This window comes from Acanthochromis polyacanthus, chromosome 6, assembly GCF_021347895.1.
Source record: "Acanthochromis polyacanthus isolate Apoly-LR-REF ecotype Palm Island chromosome 6, KAUST_Apoly_ChrSc, whole genome shotgun sequence".
Lineage (NCBI taxonomy): Eukaryota > Metazoa > Chordata > Actinopteri > Pomacentridae > Acanthochromis > Acanthochromis polyacanthus.
This window is the reverse complement of record NC_067118.1, coordinates 15,826,125-15,845,266: the sequence shown is the minus strand read 5'-3', so window position 1 is coordinate 15,845,266 and position 19,142 is coordinate 15,826,125. Positions and strand designations below refer to the sequence as shown.

Below are 19,142 nucleotides of genomic sequence, written 5' to 3'. Positions count from 1 at the left end.
ACATGGCCAACATTAAATAACAACTTTAAACTGAATAAAGACTGCACTCATCTGTTAGGAGACGTTCTGAAAAGCAGATTTTTTTTTTTACTATCCAGCTGAATTTTCTATGGCAGCTCATTTTAGTTTTAGCTGTAAAAACTGAGAAAAAAATTTAAAAAAAAAAAAAAGAAAACAAACTACTAGCTGGCTAAGAGCATGGAGACAGCAGAAAAAAAGCAACTGATGAACACCGCTTTTAATGACAAATGATTAGAACCCTCCTTGGAAATTGTTTAATTTCAAAGACATAAGTACAAAACACAGCTGGTTTTAGTGATAAAGTTATAGGTTTCGACAGAACCTTTCTTTAATTGGGCAGTATTAAAGGTCACCTATAAAATTCAATAGGTGAAAAGGTGTCTTACCCCGGGGCCTTGAGGAGAATCTGGAGGAGAAGTTGGTGGAATGATTTTCTGACCTGGAAAACACAAGCAAGAAGGAGAAAATAAAGACAATCCACCTTGTAGAAACTTGCAAAGCACTTTTATGTCATCTTTCAGATGAGGGCTTTGAGTCCATGTCAAGCAATTTATGTACAAGCAATTTCAGTTCAGTGTTTAACAAGCTCAATTAACAACATTCTAATGTCTTCCACATGCTCTGTGCACCTGACAGCACAGTTAATTTAATAGTTTGGGTAGCCATTTAATGAAATATTAGTTTGTGAGCGACAAGAGTTCAGTGTAAAATGTCATCTTTTCTAATTGCTTTCCTGTTGATTGGATTTGCAGTGAACTGGCATCCTGAGGTATAAGAGTCTCATGGAACAATGTGGTTAAGAGAAGTAAATAACCACACTCAACACTGGAATACTGCTCTCTGTACAAACATAAAAAATCTATCCAATTTCACACGGATCAAGAGGCAGGGTTGGATTTAGCTACCACACTGAGTTAAAAGTCTAACAATGCTTCCTCAGATTTTTGGTTGGTAGCCATGGTAATACTGAAATGAAAGGTTTTCTAGCATCTCTTTGTCCTCCTCTCCCACTCTTTCTCGCTCTCTGTGCTGGGCTTGACTGGCCTTTTGGAAATTACTTAAGTTGCCTGGGGTGTCTTACTGTAGGTCCCATCTGTTCAGACTACATGCACACAGAGTGGACATGGTGTGGGACTGGCTGGCTCTCTGTCACAAATGTGCTTTGGCATTACCCCCTGGCTGCCATTTTGCTTTGGGGGGCTTTCCGCTTTCTCACTGCTTTACTTCTTGAGCTCATAAAGAATGTGTTTCACATCATTAGCTGGACTGATGTGCAATTTGCCAGTAATTTGTGATCAATGAAATGTTTTCTTGATAGCTAAGAAAACTACCAGATGTACTTGAGCTGGATACAAGCACATGTAAGAGTCCAAGACAAAGAGGACTGACCAAGGACACATTAAATATTTAAAGATGATAAGTCATTAAAATTCAATGAAGAGCATTTGTGTCAAAACAGCCAGACCTTCTCCAGATTTGCTTCGTTAGATGCAGAGAGTGATGTGTGATGTTCACTTAAACAACAGTGAACCCTGCAGCTAAATTATTGATAAATGAAAATGTATGGACTTGAAGAGAATTTCCACTTCTCTAACTAGAAGTCATGTTAATTGCCATCATGAATAAGTTAAAGGTTCATTTTGATATTGGTCAAGTGTATTGCTTCTTTCTAACAAATATTTGGTTTCAAATGCAGTCAGCTCTGTTCACATACATATGCATCAAAGACATAAATTACTGCAACCCAGTGGATGAAAGACAAAACAGAGGTTAAATGGATCAGAACTGAAAAAAAAAGGCAACCATTTCAATTGGGACATTATCATTTACAGGAAAAGCAGCACGGAAAAATTTACAGAATGGAGTCAACTGGAAATGTATGGAAAACCCTCAAAATAAACAACAAATGTACATACCTCAGATAAATGGCACACAAATCTGACATCATTCCAAACAGACTTGATAAAATCTTAGATTGTTGGGATAGAGACGGAACACTGACATACTCCCAATTACTTACAGAGGGCACTACAAAGTCAGTTGAAATATTAGCTTTGAAATATGTGTTGGACATTCAAAAGAGGGCAAATTTAAAAACTATTTAATGCAATTTCTGATTCAAAACAGAAACAAAGAAGAAGAAGAGAATCTTTCAAATATATGTATTTGAAAGATCACCTTAAGCAGTGGCTGAAAGTGAACCAATCCTGTGACCACTGACCTATAACTTCTATGTGTACACTTTGTAATGTCCTTTTACTGTGATTTATTGACCTTTTATTGTGGCTTATTGTCTTCTTATTGTGACCTACTGTCTCTTTATTACGACTTATTGTCTTTTTAGTAATACTGTTATGAGATAAACTGTGATGTTTTCTTTGTGCACTTTTTGCAGTGTGCTTTTATTATGACTTATTGTTTTTTGTGTCACTGTTATGTGTTTTTTTTTCCTTTAGGGACTGCGGATGTAAATTAGCATTGTGCTATAATCTGGCATATTTATGCCCATTTCTGAACAAATTGGTGTTCATTAATGCGCATTGTCCCTATCAAATAAAGAAATAAAGAAATAAAATAAAATATTTCAAAAGCCCCCACGTGTATATAAAGAAGTAAAATTTAAAAAAGTAAAGAAAAGAGATGTTTCCAGAAAATTGGACAGACCACTTAAAGGGCAAACCTCAAGACATCACAAGCAAAATACTGGAGGAAAATTGCTTGGAAAGCTATCAAGAGGTCTTTAATCATACCTTATAGTATGGGAAATGTTAAGTTGTTAGGAAGATCTGTTTGTAATGATCATAAAGCAACTAACAAGGACATAAAAACAGACAGAAAACATAGATTTTCCAAAATTTGCAATAAATAGTTACCTCCTCCCTAATCCCAGTGACCACTGTCCTACTTCATCCCAATAGTTTACCTCATATAAAAATCATAAAAATGTGCAATTAGCTCTAAAGTAAATAACTGTCTGGAAATTGATGAAAGGCATCAAATAAAGTTGTTTTTTCTGTTTTTTGTTTTTTTTTTTTTTACTGCAGTTGAAAACGGCACACTTACTGCCATGTCTTTACATCCATGTGCACACAACTTTAGAGACAACAAAGTCAGGGCTGGTTCAGGTGTGAAAAAGAAAGAGAATGATATACATAAACAATTTTCCTCTGCTCTGAACACAAACCTAAATCATTCAGGCTTCTTGTACAACCCTCTAAAGACACTTCAACACTGATTAAAATGTTATTAATAAATGTTTCCAAAAGTCTTCTCTACACACCCATGAAGCAGGCCCTGATCAACACTATTGTTCTCTCCCAAGATAAGTTAACAGCATCATTAAAAGGGAAATCATCCAAGTATACGAGCTGGGTCCACTCAAGTTCTTTCTGCTGTCACTGGGATTGAGTGTCTGTATGTAGTGTTTACAACACTTTTAATCAATTCACTGACAGACATGGAACAAATCAGCAGTTTGGGTTTGGATAAGCGATGCAGACACTGGCACATCATTTATCTTTGCTGTTTGCAAGAATTGGAATATTTAATCAAAGCTTTGTTTCGGTGTGTGGACTAGCTTGGGATCCCGGAGTTCTTTTAGGAAAGATATCGTGGAATGGTCACACTAAATGGTTCTGCTCATTCAGCAGGATTTTCTGATCACCCCCTTGAAATCTGACCAAAAAAAAGCAGGGACAGGTTCATTTTCACATTCTTAAGCACTGCGCTTAAAAGCAAAGAATGGCCTATATGTGTGGTGACAAGTGGTTGATATGTCATGCTACAAAAAATGTTTGTCAAATGCACACTAAAGTTATTCCACCACATTAAATGTACTAAAAGGAAAAACAGTATGTTACTGTCAGTGGTTGTCATCTAGTTGAGTCTGAGAAGGCATAAAATCTGATGAGTTTTCAGCACAACAGCACTAATCTTGTACAGTCAGGTCTCCATCAAATCCATCATAGTGGTCTGAAGAAATCAGAGTATAAAAGCTGCTCAGAAAAGGATAAAGACACAGTAGGCTGTCACACTTCAGCCCTATCCCCACAGCCCTGTGTCGGCACTGGAGAATGTTCTGACAGCACATCATGATCATTCTGCTATTGAAGGAAAAAATGTTGGGCCTTGTTTGCATTTCTCTAAAACCATATTTGTCTTGTGGGGTGTTAAGCCTGGGATGCAGTAAAGGTCCTCCTGCAAAACTGTCGGGGAAATTGTTCTAGTGGAATATTTACATGCAGAGAGTTGAGCAATGGTGTTAAAATGGCTAATTCACCAAAGAACAAAGCAGGGCTGGCTTATTGTACAAATGAAATCCTCTATAAAACTTGTCATTTTCAGCATGCAACTGAAAATGTTTCGAGGTTGTTCTTGGTGATTCCCGTAGCGAATCAGATTTTTAAAAACACTAACACACTGTAAAATGCATACTGGAAATGGCAGGCTTTATACCTGAAGTCTACATCCAGGAAGTGAGACTGTATTTCAGCATGCAGTCTTTGCTTCAAAGCAATACGCACATGCTGTTAATTTGCAACAATTAAACTGCCTGCCTGATCTTGTCCAGGTGCCTGCACATCCACCAAATGTTTGACTTGATTGAAGTCAAGTCAACACCTTGAACTGTTTGACATGTTCCTCAAATCATTCCTGAAAAATGTTTGTAGTTTCACAGGAAGTGTTTTCCTGCTGCCTCAGAAAATGCTGCTGCCGTGAAGGGGTGTAAATGGCCTGCAACAATGTGTATGTGAGAAGGTGAGTGCCAAAGTAGCATCAACATGAATGTCAGGATTCAAGGTTTCCTAGCAAACACTGCCAGAGAATCACACTGCTTAAGATGCCTTGCCTTCTACCCACAGTGCATCCTGTTGCTACCCCCTCCTCAGGCAAATGTCACACCCCTCTAGCCGTTTGCACTGATGTAAAAGAAAACACGATCAGACAAGGCCACCTTCTTCCAGTTCTGGGGTCCAGTTCTGACATGATGTACCCATTTACGATACTATCAGCAGTCGACGGGGCTCAACATGTTCACTCTGACCTGTCTGAGGTTATACAGCAAGCTGCAATGCACTGTGTGTTCTGATTACTTTCTACTGTACCCAGCATTAAGGTTTTCAGTAATCTCTGCTACAGTAGCTCAAACACAGGTAAGTCTTGGCTATTCATCCACATCATTGAGCCTTGGGTACCAATGAGAATGTCACCAGTTCACTGGTTGTTCTTCCTAGAACTACTTTTGATAAGAATCTCCGCATACCGGAAATACTCAACAAGATCGGCCATTTTGAAGATCTGACCCAGCTGTCTAGCTCAACCCTTGTCAAAGTCACTCAAATCCTTACACTGTCCATTTGACTGTTCACTTGCCTAATATAGCCCTCTTCTTGAAAGTTGCCATAGTAACAAGACAGTCAGTGTTATTCAGTTCACCTGTCAGTGAATTCATTGTTGTGGCTGATTGGTATAATTACATATATTTGTACCTAGGAGAACTCAGGCCTGTCTCATAAAAGGTTTTTGGTCTGACCTCTGCACGGTATGGTGAGATTGTATCCTATCTATTTGAAATTAGAACACCATTATAGAGTGACTAAAGATAACATAAATACATTAACTGTTAAATTACTATACTGTAGTTTTAGTAAGGGTCCAAAACTACAACCACAGTTCATTGTTGAATTACAAAGCCTCTGATTAGAAAGTGTAACACCTATAAATTGCACTACACAGTAACCAACAGACAGTAATAGTACATATTCACCTTTTTGCTATTTGACTTGCATGGTTAGTGGCTTAGAAAGCAACGTTGATTGGTGTAGTGTAGAGAAGCTGCAGTCTCTTTTACAGATATCGTCCTCACCTGGATGTCTGTGTGCCCTACAGGGCAGTGAAGGAATTGCAAGGGGTTGTCGAGGGTGAATAATTTGTGTAATTTGCTTATAACGTGTGATCTTTTTTAACTAGAGAAAAGCTGCGAATATATGTGATAAAATATGTAAACCTCAAGGTTTTCTTTCAAAGTGAAGTTGCCGTATGACATCACATATACGAAGTGCAGCATTAAGTCACCCAAGTGCAGAATGTAGGGAATTGAGGTTGTTGTAACATGTGACTTGCTATATTTAGGTCAGGTGATGGGACCTGAGCAAGTTCTATTCCAAGAAGGCCAAGAGACACAGTCAAAAGCTTCTAAAAAGTAGAGCAACTGAACTTTGGCAATGTTTTGTCACAGATACGTGACAAAGCAAAACACACTCAGAACTCTGGAGATGACAGTGGACTACAGGAAGAGCCCATCTACACTGTGCCCCCTCACCATACACAGAAGCACTGTGCCTACTGTGGAAACCTTCAGGTTTTTGGGATCAACAATCTATCAAGATCTGAAGTGGACACTCAACATAATCAATCAACAAAAAGGCCCATCAGACGACATACTTACAGCACCTGCTCAGACAGTTCAACTTATTCCTAGGAGCTGTTGATCCAGTTCCACACTGTAGTAATTCAATCTGTTCTCTGCAGTTCAGTTACTGTCTGGTTTGGATCTGAGACCAAAAAAGACAAGGACAGACTACAAAGAACAGTCAGGACTGCAACGAAACATCATTTAGGTTGAACTGCCTTCCATCCAGGACTTACAGATGTCCAGAAAGCAAGCTTTGTTTTATTTTTCTCTTCCACAGGTCATCATTCTTAACATTTCAGTCAAGAACAACTCTTGCTGAGACCCTATCCTGAACCACTGCATATGCTGTAGGCCTACACAGGTATCACATAACTGTTTATATCTCATCCCAGAAAAGCTGCTCTGCACTGTGGCCAACCTACCTCTCGTAAATAGGGTGTCAATAACTTACAATTTATTGTTGAAGTTTGCATTAAACTTTGGTTGACTGTGATTTGGGGCTAAAATTCTGGTTCACTTCAAACATGCTCTTCAGCACATATCTATAGTCGTACATACTTTAACATCTACTTTCCTTCCATGACTAGTTGCCCTTATTTAAATGCATGCAAATTTGTTGTGTTTAGGTACTTAGTGAGTAATCAATGTTGTATGTCTATGTGTTCACACACTTGGCCAATAAAGCTAATTCTGATTCTGGTTGAGATTGACTAAGGGCACATTTTGTAACACCTATTTAGGCCTGGGTCTCAGGGGCAGCAGAGGGATAACAAAATGTTCCCAAGCCAGCATATTCTGGTTCTGTCCAAAGGTTTCCTACTGGTTAAACATAACCAAAGCGTCACATGTGGGAGGCACCCACAGGCATGCAGATGCCTATACCACCTCAACTGGAAGATTTGGAGGAACTGCAGCAGTTTTCTGAGCTCCTCCCAAATGAACAAGCTTCTCACTCTATCTCTAGTTGTTAGCTGAGACACCCACTAAAGAAAACAGATTTTTGCCACTTGTATCCACAATCTTTTTCGGTAACTACCCACAGCTTGCGGCCATAGGTGTTGGTAGGAATGTAGATCAACCAGTAAACATACAGCTTCATGTTTTGGCTCAGCTCTCTCTTTACCACAACAGACTGATACCATGTCCACAATGATCTCATTTCATATCTTTAAAGCAGTTTCTACAGCCAAGGGCCAGACTGCTAATGCCTCCACCTTCAGTTATTCTTTAACCCACAATTGACCAAACTGCAACGTAAAAACTATTAGTTTGTTTACAAATTGTTTGATTGTCTTTGCTGGTGAGCCTATCAAAGCACTGTCATGCAAAATTCAGTGACAACACTCAAATATAGTAAAATCTAAGTTATGGTAAATACCTTGAAAAGCACAAGTACAAGGTGAACATCCTGTCCAAGAGCTGACATAACATAAGGATGCAAAGTAAGGCTTGTTCCAGATCAAGAGGCCCCAGTGGACGCCCAAACTCTTCACCCAGTATTTTCAGTTTATCCCTTTACTCCCCTAAGACTGAAATCATGAAGCATGCTAATCATGCAGAGAGCAGGTGGTGCCATTGAGATAACACTGTAGAGGTGGGGGCTGTATTATATGCAGAGGACAGGCGAGTTTGATGCTTACAACTTTGGCTGATTACACCTGGGTGTTGCCACATTCTTGAGGTGTACCCTCAAAAAATGAGTAGAAACAGACCACACATGCTCTGGTCTTATAAGCAAACTCTTTGCATGAGAAAAAAAAATATCCCTTCAAAGCTGTGAGCAGTAGAAAGTCATTTCTCATATAAGCTTATTCCTATTCCTTTCCAAGTATTAAATATTTTCTTAGAAGGCCATTATAGATTACTTGATTATATTTACCTTGTGAGGGTGATGAAGGTGATCTCCTCTGATGGGATACATCTTCCTGCTTTGTCCTCAGAGATGCCTTTGGGCTGGATGCCTTTCTTTCCAGGCTGGATGACAGCCAAAATGTTATTGTATCCTTCGTTTCCGAGACCTCCTTGAGAGGAGAAAGTTTCAGACATTTCAGCAACACAACAAAACAGTTGGAGAGTGAACAGTTCAGATTCTGTAGGGAATGAATGGGACAGCAGAAGGAAGAAGCAATGAGTGGTAGAATTACGTGTAGCTATTTCCAAACACCCAAGATGTGAGGCAATTCACAACAAAGGTGTGAAAAGTTAAGTCACCAAAATATGACAAATTTTGCACCCTTTCAAAATTTTAATACTGTTACTAAAATAATGAGACTTGCAGACAAGTCTGAAAGTGCAATGCAAAGTAGGCAGAGCTGTAAAGGGTGATGTAATGTGACCTTGAATGGGTACTGGATGAGGGAAAAGCAATAAACACACACAACAATATAGATAATGTGAAGCTTTCGTCTTCTGGGGAGCATCTGTTTGAGTGTTGAAAGGTGCTGAAAAAAGCAGCTCGTCTAAACACCTTTACATGTTTCTCCTTCAACAAAGACATTCCTCTGTGCCGTTGTGTTACGTGAGCTGTGCCTTGAGCTGAGGCAAGGTTTGGTGCAGGGCTCTGAGTTTTGGCACGCACCTCTGTGCTGTAGACCATGACTCCATGAGGGTTTGGCTTTGCACCTCCTTGCAAAACAAGCTGTATCTCTTCCCTCTTCCAGTCAACTGGCTCCTGGAAGGGGCACCAAATCCCCCAGCGAAGGCACTGCAAAAAGGCAGCTCTGGACGTGGAGGTAGCAGAAAGCTGAAAAAGATTTAAGAATCAGACATTCAGACACATGAAACATCAAAAGCAACTTTGATCAACAGTCTTGTAACCCTACTAAAGATTAGTCTTTTATTTGCTTTCTGCTTGGACATCCTGGCCAAAGGTGTTGGTCAAATTAGTAACAGTTAGTTAATGTTATCACTGTGCTAGGCCAATCAATTTTTCATTAGTTTGGAAATGGATTTTTAACCAAAAGCAAATGATGAGATGACAAGACAGCAAGAAAATCACACTGTTGGTATAAACGTGCAAATAAAATGACAAACTTGTTCAATTTGCAAAATTGTTTTGATTTTATTGTATCATGGCTGATATGGAGTGTTCAACTAGAATAATTACAGACTTTAATAGTGTTAAACTGTCATCAACTGATTATTTGATTTGTTTACTAAAGCAGGGTAAAAGAATTGATAATGTATTACGACACTCCGAGTAAAAAAATAAAAAAATAAAAATTAATAAACATGTTCAGTTTGCCAGTTCATCATGGTTTCCCCCTAATTGCAAAAATAAAAGGCTTGCATATCAAACGTCTTGTTATTCTAGTCACCAATATAAGTTCCTTATCATATTCTCACACACAACTGACCATTTGCTAAACCCCAGGTTGCCCTCATGGTTTAGGAGCAGCTTTGTTGTGTCTGAACATGATGCACAATCAGTAATATTGCCCTCTACAGCCATCCAGGGAAAAATTTTAAAAAGGCTTTTGCTTTAAATCATCCTCAGAAGGTTTCAGGGCTTTTGCTGAATCAATTAATAAGCTGATCATCATCAGACGACTGCAATCAATCACAGGTAGAACAGATTTTTGTAAGGAGCAATGCAACAGCTTATTGCCAGGTACATTCCAGAGCAGAGAAGATCCTTTCTCACAGGTGTAATTTTGATAGGAGACCTTTTGAGAAGACAGCTAACTCAAAACTTTCACCCAAAGGCAACATCTGCATATAAGATATTTACTACAGAATGACAACTTGCTGCCCTCTTGCAGAACACAGGACATAATTCTGAGGATAATCACCTCTGGAGAAGAGGAGGTGTCATTCTTCACTGTGACCTCCTGACCTTCTGATCCTAACACCCAAAACTTTCTATCGAAGAATGGCAATCAGTTTCAAAACATGAAATCGGGACACAATAATGTGTGTAAGACCAGTATTAAAGAATACGTCACATTTGAAGTGTTTGTGGAGAAGCACACACAAATCACCTCAAATTAAGTTCTAATTTGGTCCTATGTCATCTCCGACCTCTGTTGAGCTCATTAATAAACCCGCTGTAGTTTGTCTATCAGCCAGGCATCGAGGTTGATGACGCGGTGATCTACCTCCTGGACTGATGCCCTCTCTCACCTGGAGAAGATGAGGAGCACTGTGAGAATCATGTTTTATGTACTCTCCAGTGCCTTTAAAACCATCAAGCCCATACTTCTGAGGGACAAGCTGGAGCAGTCAGGAATGGACACACTGTCCTTGCCCCTTTTCTTTTCACCCTCTACACTGCAGACTTCTCTTATCACACTATGAACTGCCATCTTCAGAAGTTCTCTGATGACTTAGCCATCATTGGACTCATCATTGGGGGAGGTGAGAAAGAACTTAACCGGAACTTTGTGGGCTGGTGTTTGCTGAAGTGCTTCCAGATCAGTGTGGGGAATACTAAGGAACTGTTGGTGGATTTTAGCAGGAACAGACCAGTGAACATCCAGGGAATGGACATTGAGACTGTGGACTCTTACAAGTACCTGGATGTTCACTTGAACAATAAACTGGACTGGACTATAAACACCAACATACTCCACAAGAAAGGTCAGAACAGACTCCACCTGCTCAGGAAACTGAGGTCTTTCGGGGTGCAGGGAGCACTTCGGAGGACCTTTTATGATTCTGTGGTGGCATCGGCAATCCTGTATGGAGTGGTCTGTTGGAGCAGCAGCAACATCACGGCTGCAGACAGGAGGACACTGAACGAACTGTTTAAGAAAGCCAGCTATGTCCTGGGTTGATCTGTCGACCTTGTTGAGGTGGCGGGAGACAGGAGGATGACGACAAAGCTTTTGTCCATCATGAAAGACACTTTCCACCCCTGCAGGAAACAGTAACATCACTGGGCAGCTCCTTCAGTGACAGACTGTTTCACCTGTGGTGTCTAAAGAAGAGATACACACGTGGACAAAATTGTTGGTACCCCTCAGTTAAAGAAGGAAAAACCCACAATTCTCACTGAAATCACTTGAAACTCACAAAAGTAACAATAAATAAAAATTTACTGAAAATTAAATAATCAAAAACAGCCATTACTTTTGAATTGTTGATTAACATAATTATTTAAAAAAACAAACTAATGAAACAGGCCTGGACAAAAATGATGGTACCTCTATAAAAGATTGAAAACTATTTGACCAGAGTGACATGATTAACTCAGGTGTGTCATTTAATTGACATCACAGGTGTTTCCAAACTCATAATCAGTCAGTCTGCCTATTTAAAGGGAGACAAGTAGTCACCCTGCTGTTTGGTGAAAAGGTGTGTACCACACTGAACATGGACAACAAGTAGTCACCCTGCTGTTTGGTGAAAAGGTGTGTACCACACTGAACATGGACAACAGAAAGCGAAGGAGAGAATTGTCCCAGGACATCCGAAAAAAATTATAGACAAACATCTTAAAGGTAAAGGCTATAAGACCATCTCTAAACAGCTTGAAGTTCCTGTGACAACAGTGGCTCATATTATTCAGAAGTTCAAGACCCACGGGACAGTAGTCAACCTCCCTGGACGTGGCCGCAAGAGGAAAATTGATGACAAATTGAAGAGACGGATCGTTGGAATTGTATCCAAAGAGCCCAGAGCAACCTCCAAAGAAATTAAAGGTGAACTCCAAGGCCAAGGTACATCAGTGTCAGATCGCACCATTCGTCGTTGTTTGAGCCAAAGTGGACTTCATGGGAGACGACCAAGGAGGACACCACTGCTGAAAAAAACTCATAAAAAAGCCAGACTGGAATTTGCAAAAATGCATGTTGACAAGCCACAAAGCTTCTGGGAGAATGTCCTTTGGACAGATGAGACCAAACTGGAGCTTTTTGGTAAGGCACATCAACTCTATGTTCATAGACTCAAAAACCAAGCATACGAAGAAAAGAACACTGTCCCTACGGTGAAACATGGAGGAGGCTCAGTAATGTTTTGGGGCTGCTTTGCTGCATCTGGCACAGGGTGTCTTGAAAGTGTGCAAGGTACGATGAAATCTGAAGACTATCAAGGCATTCTGGAGAGAAATGTGCTGCCTAGTGTCAGAAAGCTTGGTCTCAGTCGCAGGTCATGGGTCTTCCAACAGGACAACGATCCAAAACACACAGCCAAAAACACCCAAGAATGGCTGAGAGAAAAGTGTTGGACTATTCTAAAGTGGCCTTCTATGAGCCCAGATCTGAATCCCATTGAACATATGTGGAAGGAGCTGAAACATGCCATTTGGAGAAGACACCCATCAAACCTGAGACAACTGGAGCTGTTTGCTCATGAGGAGTGGGCCAAAATACCTGTTGACAGCTGCAGAACGCTCATTGACAAATACAGAAATCGTTTAATTGCAGTGATTGCCTCAAAAGGTTGTGCAACAAAATATTAAGTTATGGGTACCATCATTTTTGTCCAGCCCTCTTTCATTAGTTTGTTTTTTTAAATAATTATGTTAATCAACAATTCAAAAGTGATGGCTGATTTTGATTATTTAATTTTCAATAAATTTTTATTTATTGTTACTTTTGTGAGTTTCAAGTGATTTCAGTGAGAATTGTGGGTTTTTCCTTCTTTAACTGAGGGGTACCAACAATTTTGTCCACGTGTGTACCGCAGACCCTTCCTTCCTGCTGCGGTTAGACTGTTCAATCAAGCCTGCTCCCAGTAGTTCAGTTCAACAACTAACCGTGCAATAATAATGTAAATAAGACAAATGTGATGTGCAGTACCTCCATAGAGAGCAACAACCTGATCTGCGCAATATGACCAGATTCTTATTGTTAATGTTTATACACTATAAACATTTATATTGCTTCACTTAAAGGAAAAAAAAACATCTATTTATATCTATGCATTGTGTGCTGCTCTTTTTTGTACTGTTTTATTCTGTTTTTGCTGCTGTAACACTGCAAATTCCTCCGATGTGGGGTCAATAAAGCCTTTATCTATCTAATCTAAAGGTTTCTGGCCTCTGACCTCTCATGGACAGTGAACCTCAACACCACTCAGGAAACTTTTGAATTAACTTTTGAATGAACACATCAGTGATTGCTTAGATTCTTACTTGAATGTGGCTCCAAAGAACTTTTAGTGTTTAAAAAAGAAACTGGAAATCTCTCTTTCAAACATTTTCTTAGGGATCTTTGTTCTTTCGTGATGGCTTTTAAGTTATTTGTTTCTACTTTGACAGAGTTTTCTTGCTGATTATCAGACTTCTTAAGTTACCTTTAAAAATGCAACAGTAAAAAGGTTTTCTTTTGAAATATGAGTTCGACTCATATTGCATTTGCTTTAGTGTATTTTCTCAGGCTCACTTTTTCAACACACCACCAAAGAGTCATCGTGTCCCTGCGTTCCTGAACCACCAATGTCACCAACCAATCCAGCATATCTTCACAAGAACACATCCTTGTGCAATATGCAAGTATGACTTTGTATCTACTAAACTGGTGATGGAGAAGTCACATTTAACTTCTCATTTCTAAGGTGATTGTGAATTGATTACCATTCTACCAACTGCCTCCAATGACAATCACATTAGTTTATTTACTTGTATTCATTCATTGACTGTCTGTTGTTGTTTTGTGTATATCTGACATCAGAGTTCAGGATTCTAATTTTAAAAAGGATCAATGCAAATAGATCTAATATATTTATGAATATTTAATCTGAAATATTCCTGATAAAGATCTTAAAGAGATCTAAGTGGTGCCCTGACTGTAAATGAGTATGAATTTTAAATCAAAAAGTGCAGTTTACTCTAAACTTTGTGCTACACTGCGATTTGCACCTGATGCAACTAAATGAAACTATCAGACATTCTATCAAATGATTTTCTCATTGTTGTTATGATTTTCTAGCCCAAGCCTTGCTGGCATTGTTGAAAGCAGCAATTGCATGAAATAACCATGAGGCAAATTGTGATGATTTGTGTCATATATTCATGAAACCACGCTTAACTGCTTTTAAAGCATTTTGTCACAACGAGAAAAAAAAATAAAAAAATAATACTCAGAATTAAATTCTGACTGAATTTGTACGGCTAGATATAGTCTATATTCAGTACAGACATTGAAAGTCAGTAGCAATGCTGTCAGCCAAGAAGAGAAGAGCCTGCTTACCCCAAATTCACCTCAAACTTCAAACTCCAAACTCCGTTACAGCTGTCATTGTCACAGAATCAGAGACTATTATTTCAGGAACTGAAAGGACAGTGCCAAGAAAAAAAAATGCCCTTACCAGGCTGAATAATATATTAAAAAAAATCAGTTCACAAAAACAGGTTTCCAGTCTGCTTCACAAGGAGAATTCCAGATGAAAATAATATTGCTTTCTTTATTGATTCATTTATTCTTTTTCCCCTGGCCACCACAACTATATAAGCCCACAGAAACTGGACAGTTCTTAGAGATGTGCAGTATTACACCGGTAGTGCAGGAACAGCAGTGCCTCAGAGAGGAAAATGACATCACATGCAACTACGATCGAGAAGGCTACATTGCTGAAACAACAAGCACCCTTGACTATAAGGCAAAAAATGAAGACTGTAAAAAGACAGCACCAACTGGGAAAGTTTCAGACGAGGTGACGAGTGCACATCCAGAGAAAGATCAAGGAGAGCATTCACATCTATCAGGAAACCTGCCTCCATATATGACCATGTGGTAACCATGTGACCACCACTCTGTACTCTTTGTTTGACAGCGGACATAATGATATGAAAAATATTATGAAGATTTTCTTTCAGGGAGGGCTTACTGTCATTAATTTTCAATTTCATCAAAGGTTAAAGCTTTGCTTAGATTTAAGCAAAACGTCTTGATAAGTGTGTGGGAAGAGCCATGGTTTAAATCACACAAAACAATGACAATTAAAGCTGCAAGCAGCGTTGGACGGGCCCTCAAATCCTTGCTGGTCGGCGACCCCAAGCATTCCACCAGGCAATGCTGCGACTGAGAATGTATTTAGTCCCATGAATGTGACGAGGGCTGGATTCTGAGAACACAGGTCAAATTTCTGGCAGATTAGAGAATGCACAGGCTGTTTATGCAGCACTTTCTGTCCATCCACCAGGTGGCGCTATCCCTGTGACTGTATATTGGTCTATGAAACTCATCAGGACTGGACTCTGGTCAAACATGTAAAGTTTGAGGCAGATTGCAGCATGTACAGGGGATTTACACAAAACGTCCTGCTTCATGACGTAACATTAAAGTTCAGTTGTCCGCCATGGCCACACCCTTTGAGTTTTGTGAACAATTTTCACAAATATGCAACCTGAAGGTATGTTGTATATATTGTCCCAATTTGAGGTGTTTTGGAGTTATTGCCTGTGACAAATCAATTGTTGAAAATGACCAAAAACACCAAAAATCTGACATTTAATTCAAAATGGCGGATTTCCTGTTGGGTTTAGAGAATGACTCCAAGAGACTTTTTTGTTTGCACTGACGTGCTACATATGCAATCCAAATTTCATAGTCATGGGTGAAAGTCTCTGTGGAGGCTATTTTTTTAACCCTGTAGGGGGCGCTATGGCACATGTTGTGAATGTATTTTGGCCTATAAATGTGATCTGGGGTCTGTTTCACGAAGCAGGTTCACTGAAAACTCTGAGTTTCTTAACCCTGAAATGAGGGAAACTCCGAGTTTTCCGTTTCACGAAGCGAGGTAACTTAACCCTGAGACAGAGGGGTAACTCGAGCCTGTTTCACAAAGAGGGGTAACTTAAACTCTCGGTCAGTTACCGCAGTAACAGACTCTATGAGTTGAACCTGGTCGGCAGCAGGTTTATCTGAGAAAACCTCGAGTTTCTCTCTGTCTCCGCCCTCTTTCAGCCACACACGCTGTTTCATTTCCTCATTCATTCAGTCGGTAAGCGAGAGAGTTTTGGCGTAGAACAGCATTTATTAACGATCCAGTGGATAAAGGAGCAGCATTACTGCACAGAGAATTAAATATTTGTCGGTAGATTGTTATCAGACCGAGCATAAATGTTCTCGCATTTCCGGACAATTATCGGTTTGAGCGGTACCGTTTCGTAATCGTTTTAAAGCTGCTGTCCGGAGTTTGAATCGCAGCGTCTCCCAAAACGCTGTTGGTCCCACCCTCCCTCCCTCTGATTTTGCCCCTTTATTTGTGCACGCGCGCAGTACATGAGAGAAGTGCCCGGAGTGCTGCAGCATCTCGCCTGTTTTGCTGTTTTCCACTCTTCTGCATTTAGTACATTTAGTAAATAATAAAGGAATTACGTTAGAATGCTGTATTGAGTCTAACTTGTCCTAATACCAAAATAACATGAATCTGCTAGGACTAACGAGTAAAGTTTGAATATGTGATTACACTCGTGTATCCCTCTCGATGACGTTGTTTATCAAACTTAGTGCATTTACGCGTGTATATGTGTTAGATTGTTTATTTATTTCTATCTAGAGTTCAGAATTGCATGACTCCTCTGACGAAGAGTATGTCCCAGACGCCCCAACATCTTCCTCCAGAGGTCGGGCATCTAAACGAAGCCGTCAGGCGGGCTATGGAGGCCGTGGTCGGGGAGCGAGGCGAGCACCCCGACCACGGCATCTAAACGAAGCCCGCAGGCGGGCTATGGAGGCCGTGGTCGGGGAGCGACGCGAGCACCCCAAGCCAAAAAACGTCCTGCAGTCTCTTGGCCTGACAAGCCGTGGGATTGGTAACTTTTCTGGAAGTTGCTGAGCCCTGATACTCTCTCCTCCACAAGCAAAACAAATGTGCGCGCGGTTGCGTAGTGCGTAGCTCGCCCACCTCTGCATGGGCTTGCTTGCTGTGCGCGTAACCGTTGATTGACAGCATGACAAAGCTGAAGCTCGAACTTGATTGGTCGGCAGCAACCGGCGCTTTTTGGAATAACATGGGGGTCTATGAGAGGAAGGCGGAGCTCAGGAATAAATTTTCATATCGCGTTATACTAACTTTATATTATAGTATCGAACTAGACTAACACATTTAAGCTTTGTTAAAAAATGATACATAAATTGAAAACAAACGGAAACTCCGGACAGCAGCTTTAAGTCCATAATCTACATAAACAACCTAATCCGTCCTTACATTTACATTACCAGCCGCAGTCATGCTCTCACATCCAGCAGATATTGTGTGTTGAAAAAATTTGAGGTCTCTAGGAGTTAAACCCTAGTAGGAGTTCGCTCTCAAAAATGAAAAAAAATAGAGAACATTTTTGCACTTATTTCAGAATGGCGAACTTCCTGTTGAGTTTACAGTATGGCTCCAAGAGGCTTTTTTGTGCATTCTGATGTGCTCTATATGCCTCTCAAATTTTGTGGATGTAGGTGAAACGTGCTGGGGGGGCTGTTTATTAAACATAAGGCAGGGGGCGCTATAGCAGAAGAATCAGCTGACCAATTTTCAGAATGGTACGAAAAAGTTTGGAGCAATGTGTGAGCAGATGTAATTTCTAAATTTCTTGTTACCAATAGGTGGCGCTACAACTTTTTAAAATTTTTTGAGTGTGGATGTCCTCAGACTGGGCCTGGTGTCCAGTGCATGAAGTTTGGGGCAGATAGGATCAGGATTTGCTGAGATATAAACATTTTAGTCGTCATGGCGAGACATCGAAATTCGCCGTGCCGCCACAGACACACCTTTTGATGACGGTAGTGTCTACGGATACGGGTCCGTATCCGTAGCCCACAGGCTACGGGTACGGCACTTTCCATTTGCCAGACAGATACGGACCCGTACGCGAGTCTCGCGAGTCAAGAAGCTGCTAACCACTGCAAACTGTTGAAAGGTAAGCAAAGGTTAAGGTTAGGGTTAGTGTTAGGGTCAGGTTTAGGGTCCGTACCTGTCGTACCGATGCTACGGGTCCATACAGCTAGCCTCTACCGGGAGTCACGTGACCAGATCTTGCGTATCTGATTGGCAAATGGCAAGTGCCGTATCCGTAGTCCACAGGCTACGGGTACGGGTCCGTACCTCTAGCAACAACCTTTGATGACACGTCACCATTTTCACTGTGAATCATCATCAACATGTTTAGGTTCATGTCACCACATTTGAGGTGAATCTGAGCAAGAGGCAAAGAATAATACATCAAAGTGTAAAAAATGACATTTTCTGTTGCCAGCAGGTGGCGCTCCGACTGTGAACGTATTTCATCATATGGATGTGATCAGGGCAGGACTCTGATCATACATGTAACGTTTCAGGCAGATTGAAGCATGTTCAGGGCATTTACACAGCATTTTGAAATTTCATGGCGAAGGATCAAAATTCCAGAGGCCGCCATGGAAACGCCCTTTGACTTTGGAAAAAGATTTTAATAACTTTTGCTCATTCAGGCCTCCTGTATGTACTGGCCGAATTTGAAGTGAAGTGGAGTTTCACCCTAGGAGGAGTTTGCTCTAGAAAAAAAAAAGAAAAATGGGCCAAATCTGACATTCAACGCAAAATAGCTCACTTCCTGTTGGGTTTGGAATGTGGCTGTCACTGCATATGTGTACCAAATTTTGTAGCTGTAGTGAAACACGCTGCCCGTGGGAAAGTGTAGATGGTGCTATGGAGCCATTTTGCCACACACCTCTACATGCTCTAAAAAATATGAAATTTTTCGCCAGTTCTGATGTGTGTGCAAATTTGCATGACTTTTCGAGCATGTTCAGGCCCTGAAAAATGCAGTTGTTTTGGCAGGATAATA

At 40.4% G+C, this 19,142-nt stretch overlaps 1 protein-coding gene across 1 annotated transcript in view; it reads right to left on the bottom strand.

The window, feature by feature from the left end:
• nphp4 (nephronophthisis 4) overlaps positions 1-19,142 on the bottom strand; it is a 246,131-nt gene that overhangs the window by 119,364 nt on the left and 107,625 nt on the right. The window contains 3 exon segments of the mRNA XM_051949343.1: positions 408-460; positions 8,316-8,457; positions 9,015-9,179. Of these exon segments, the coding sequence (XP_051805303.1) occupies positions 408-460; positions 8,316-8,457; positions 9,015-9,179 (360 nt within the window).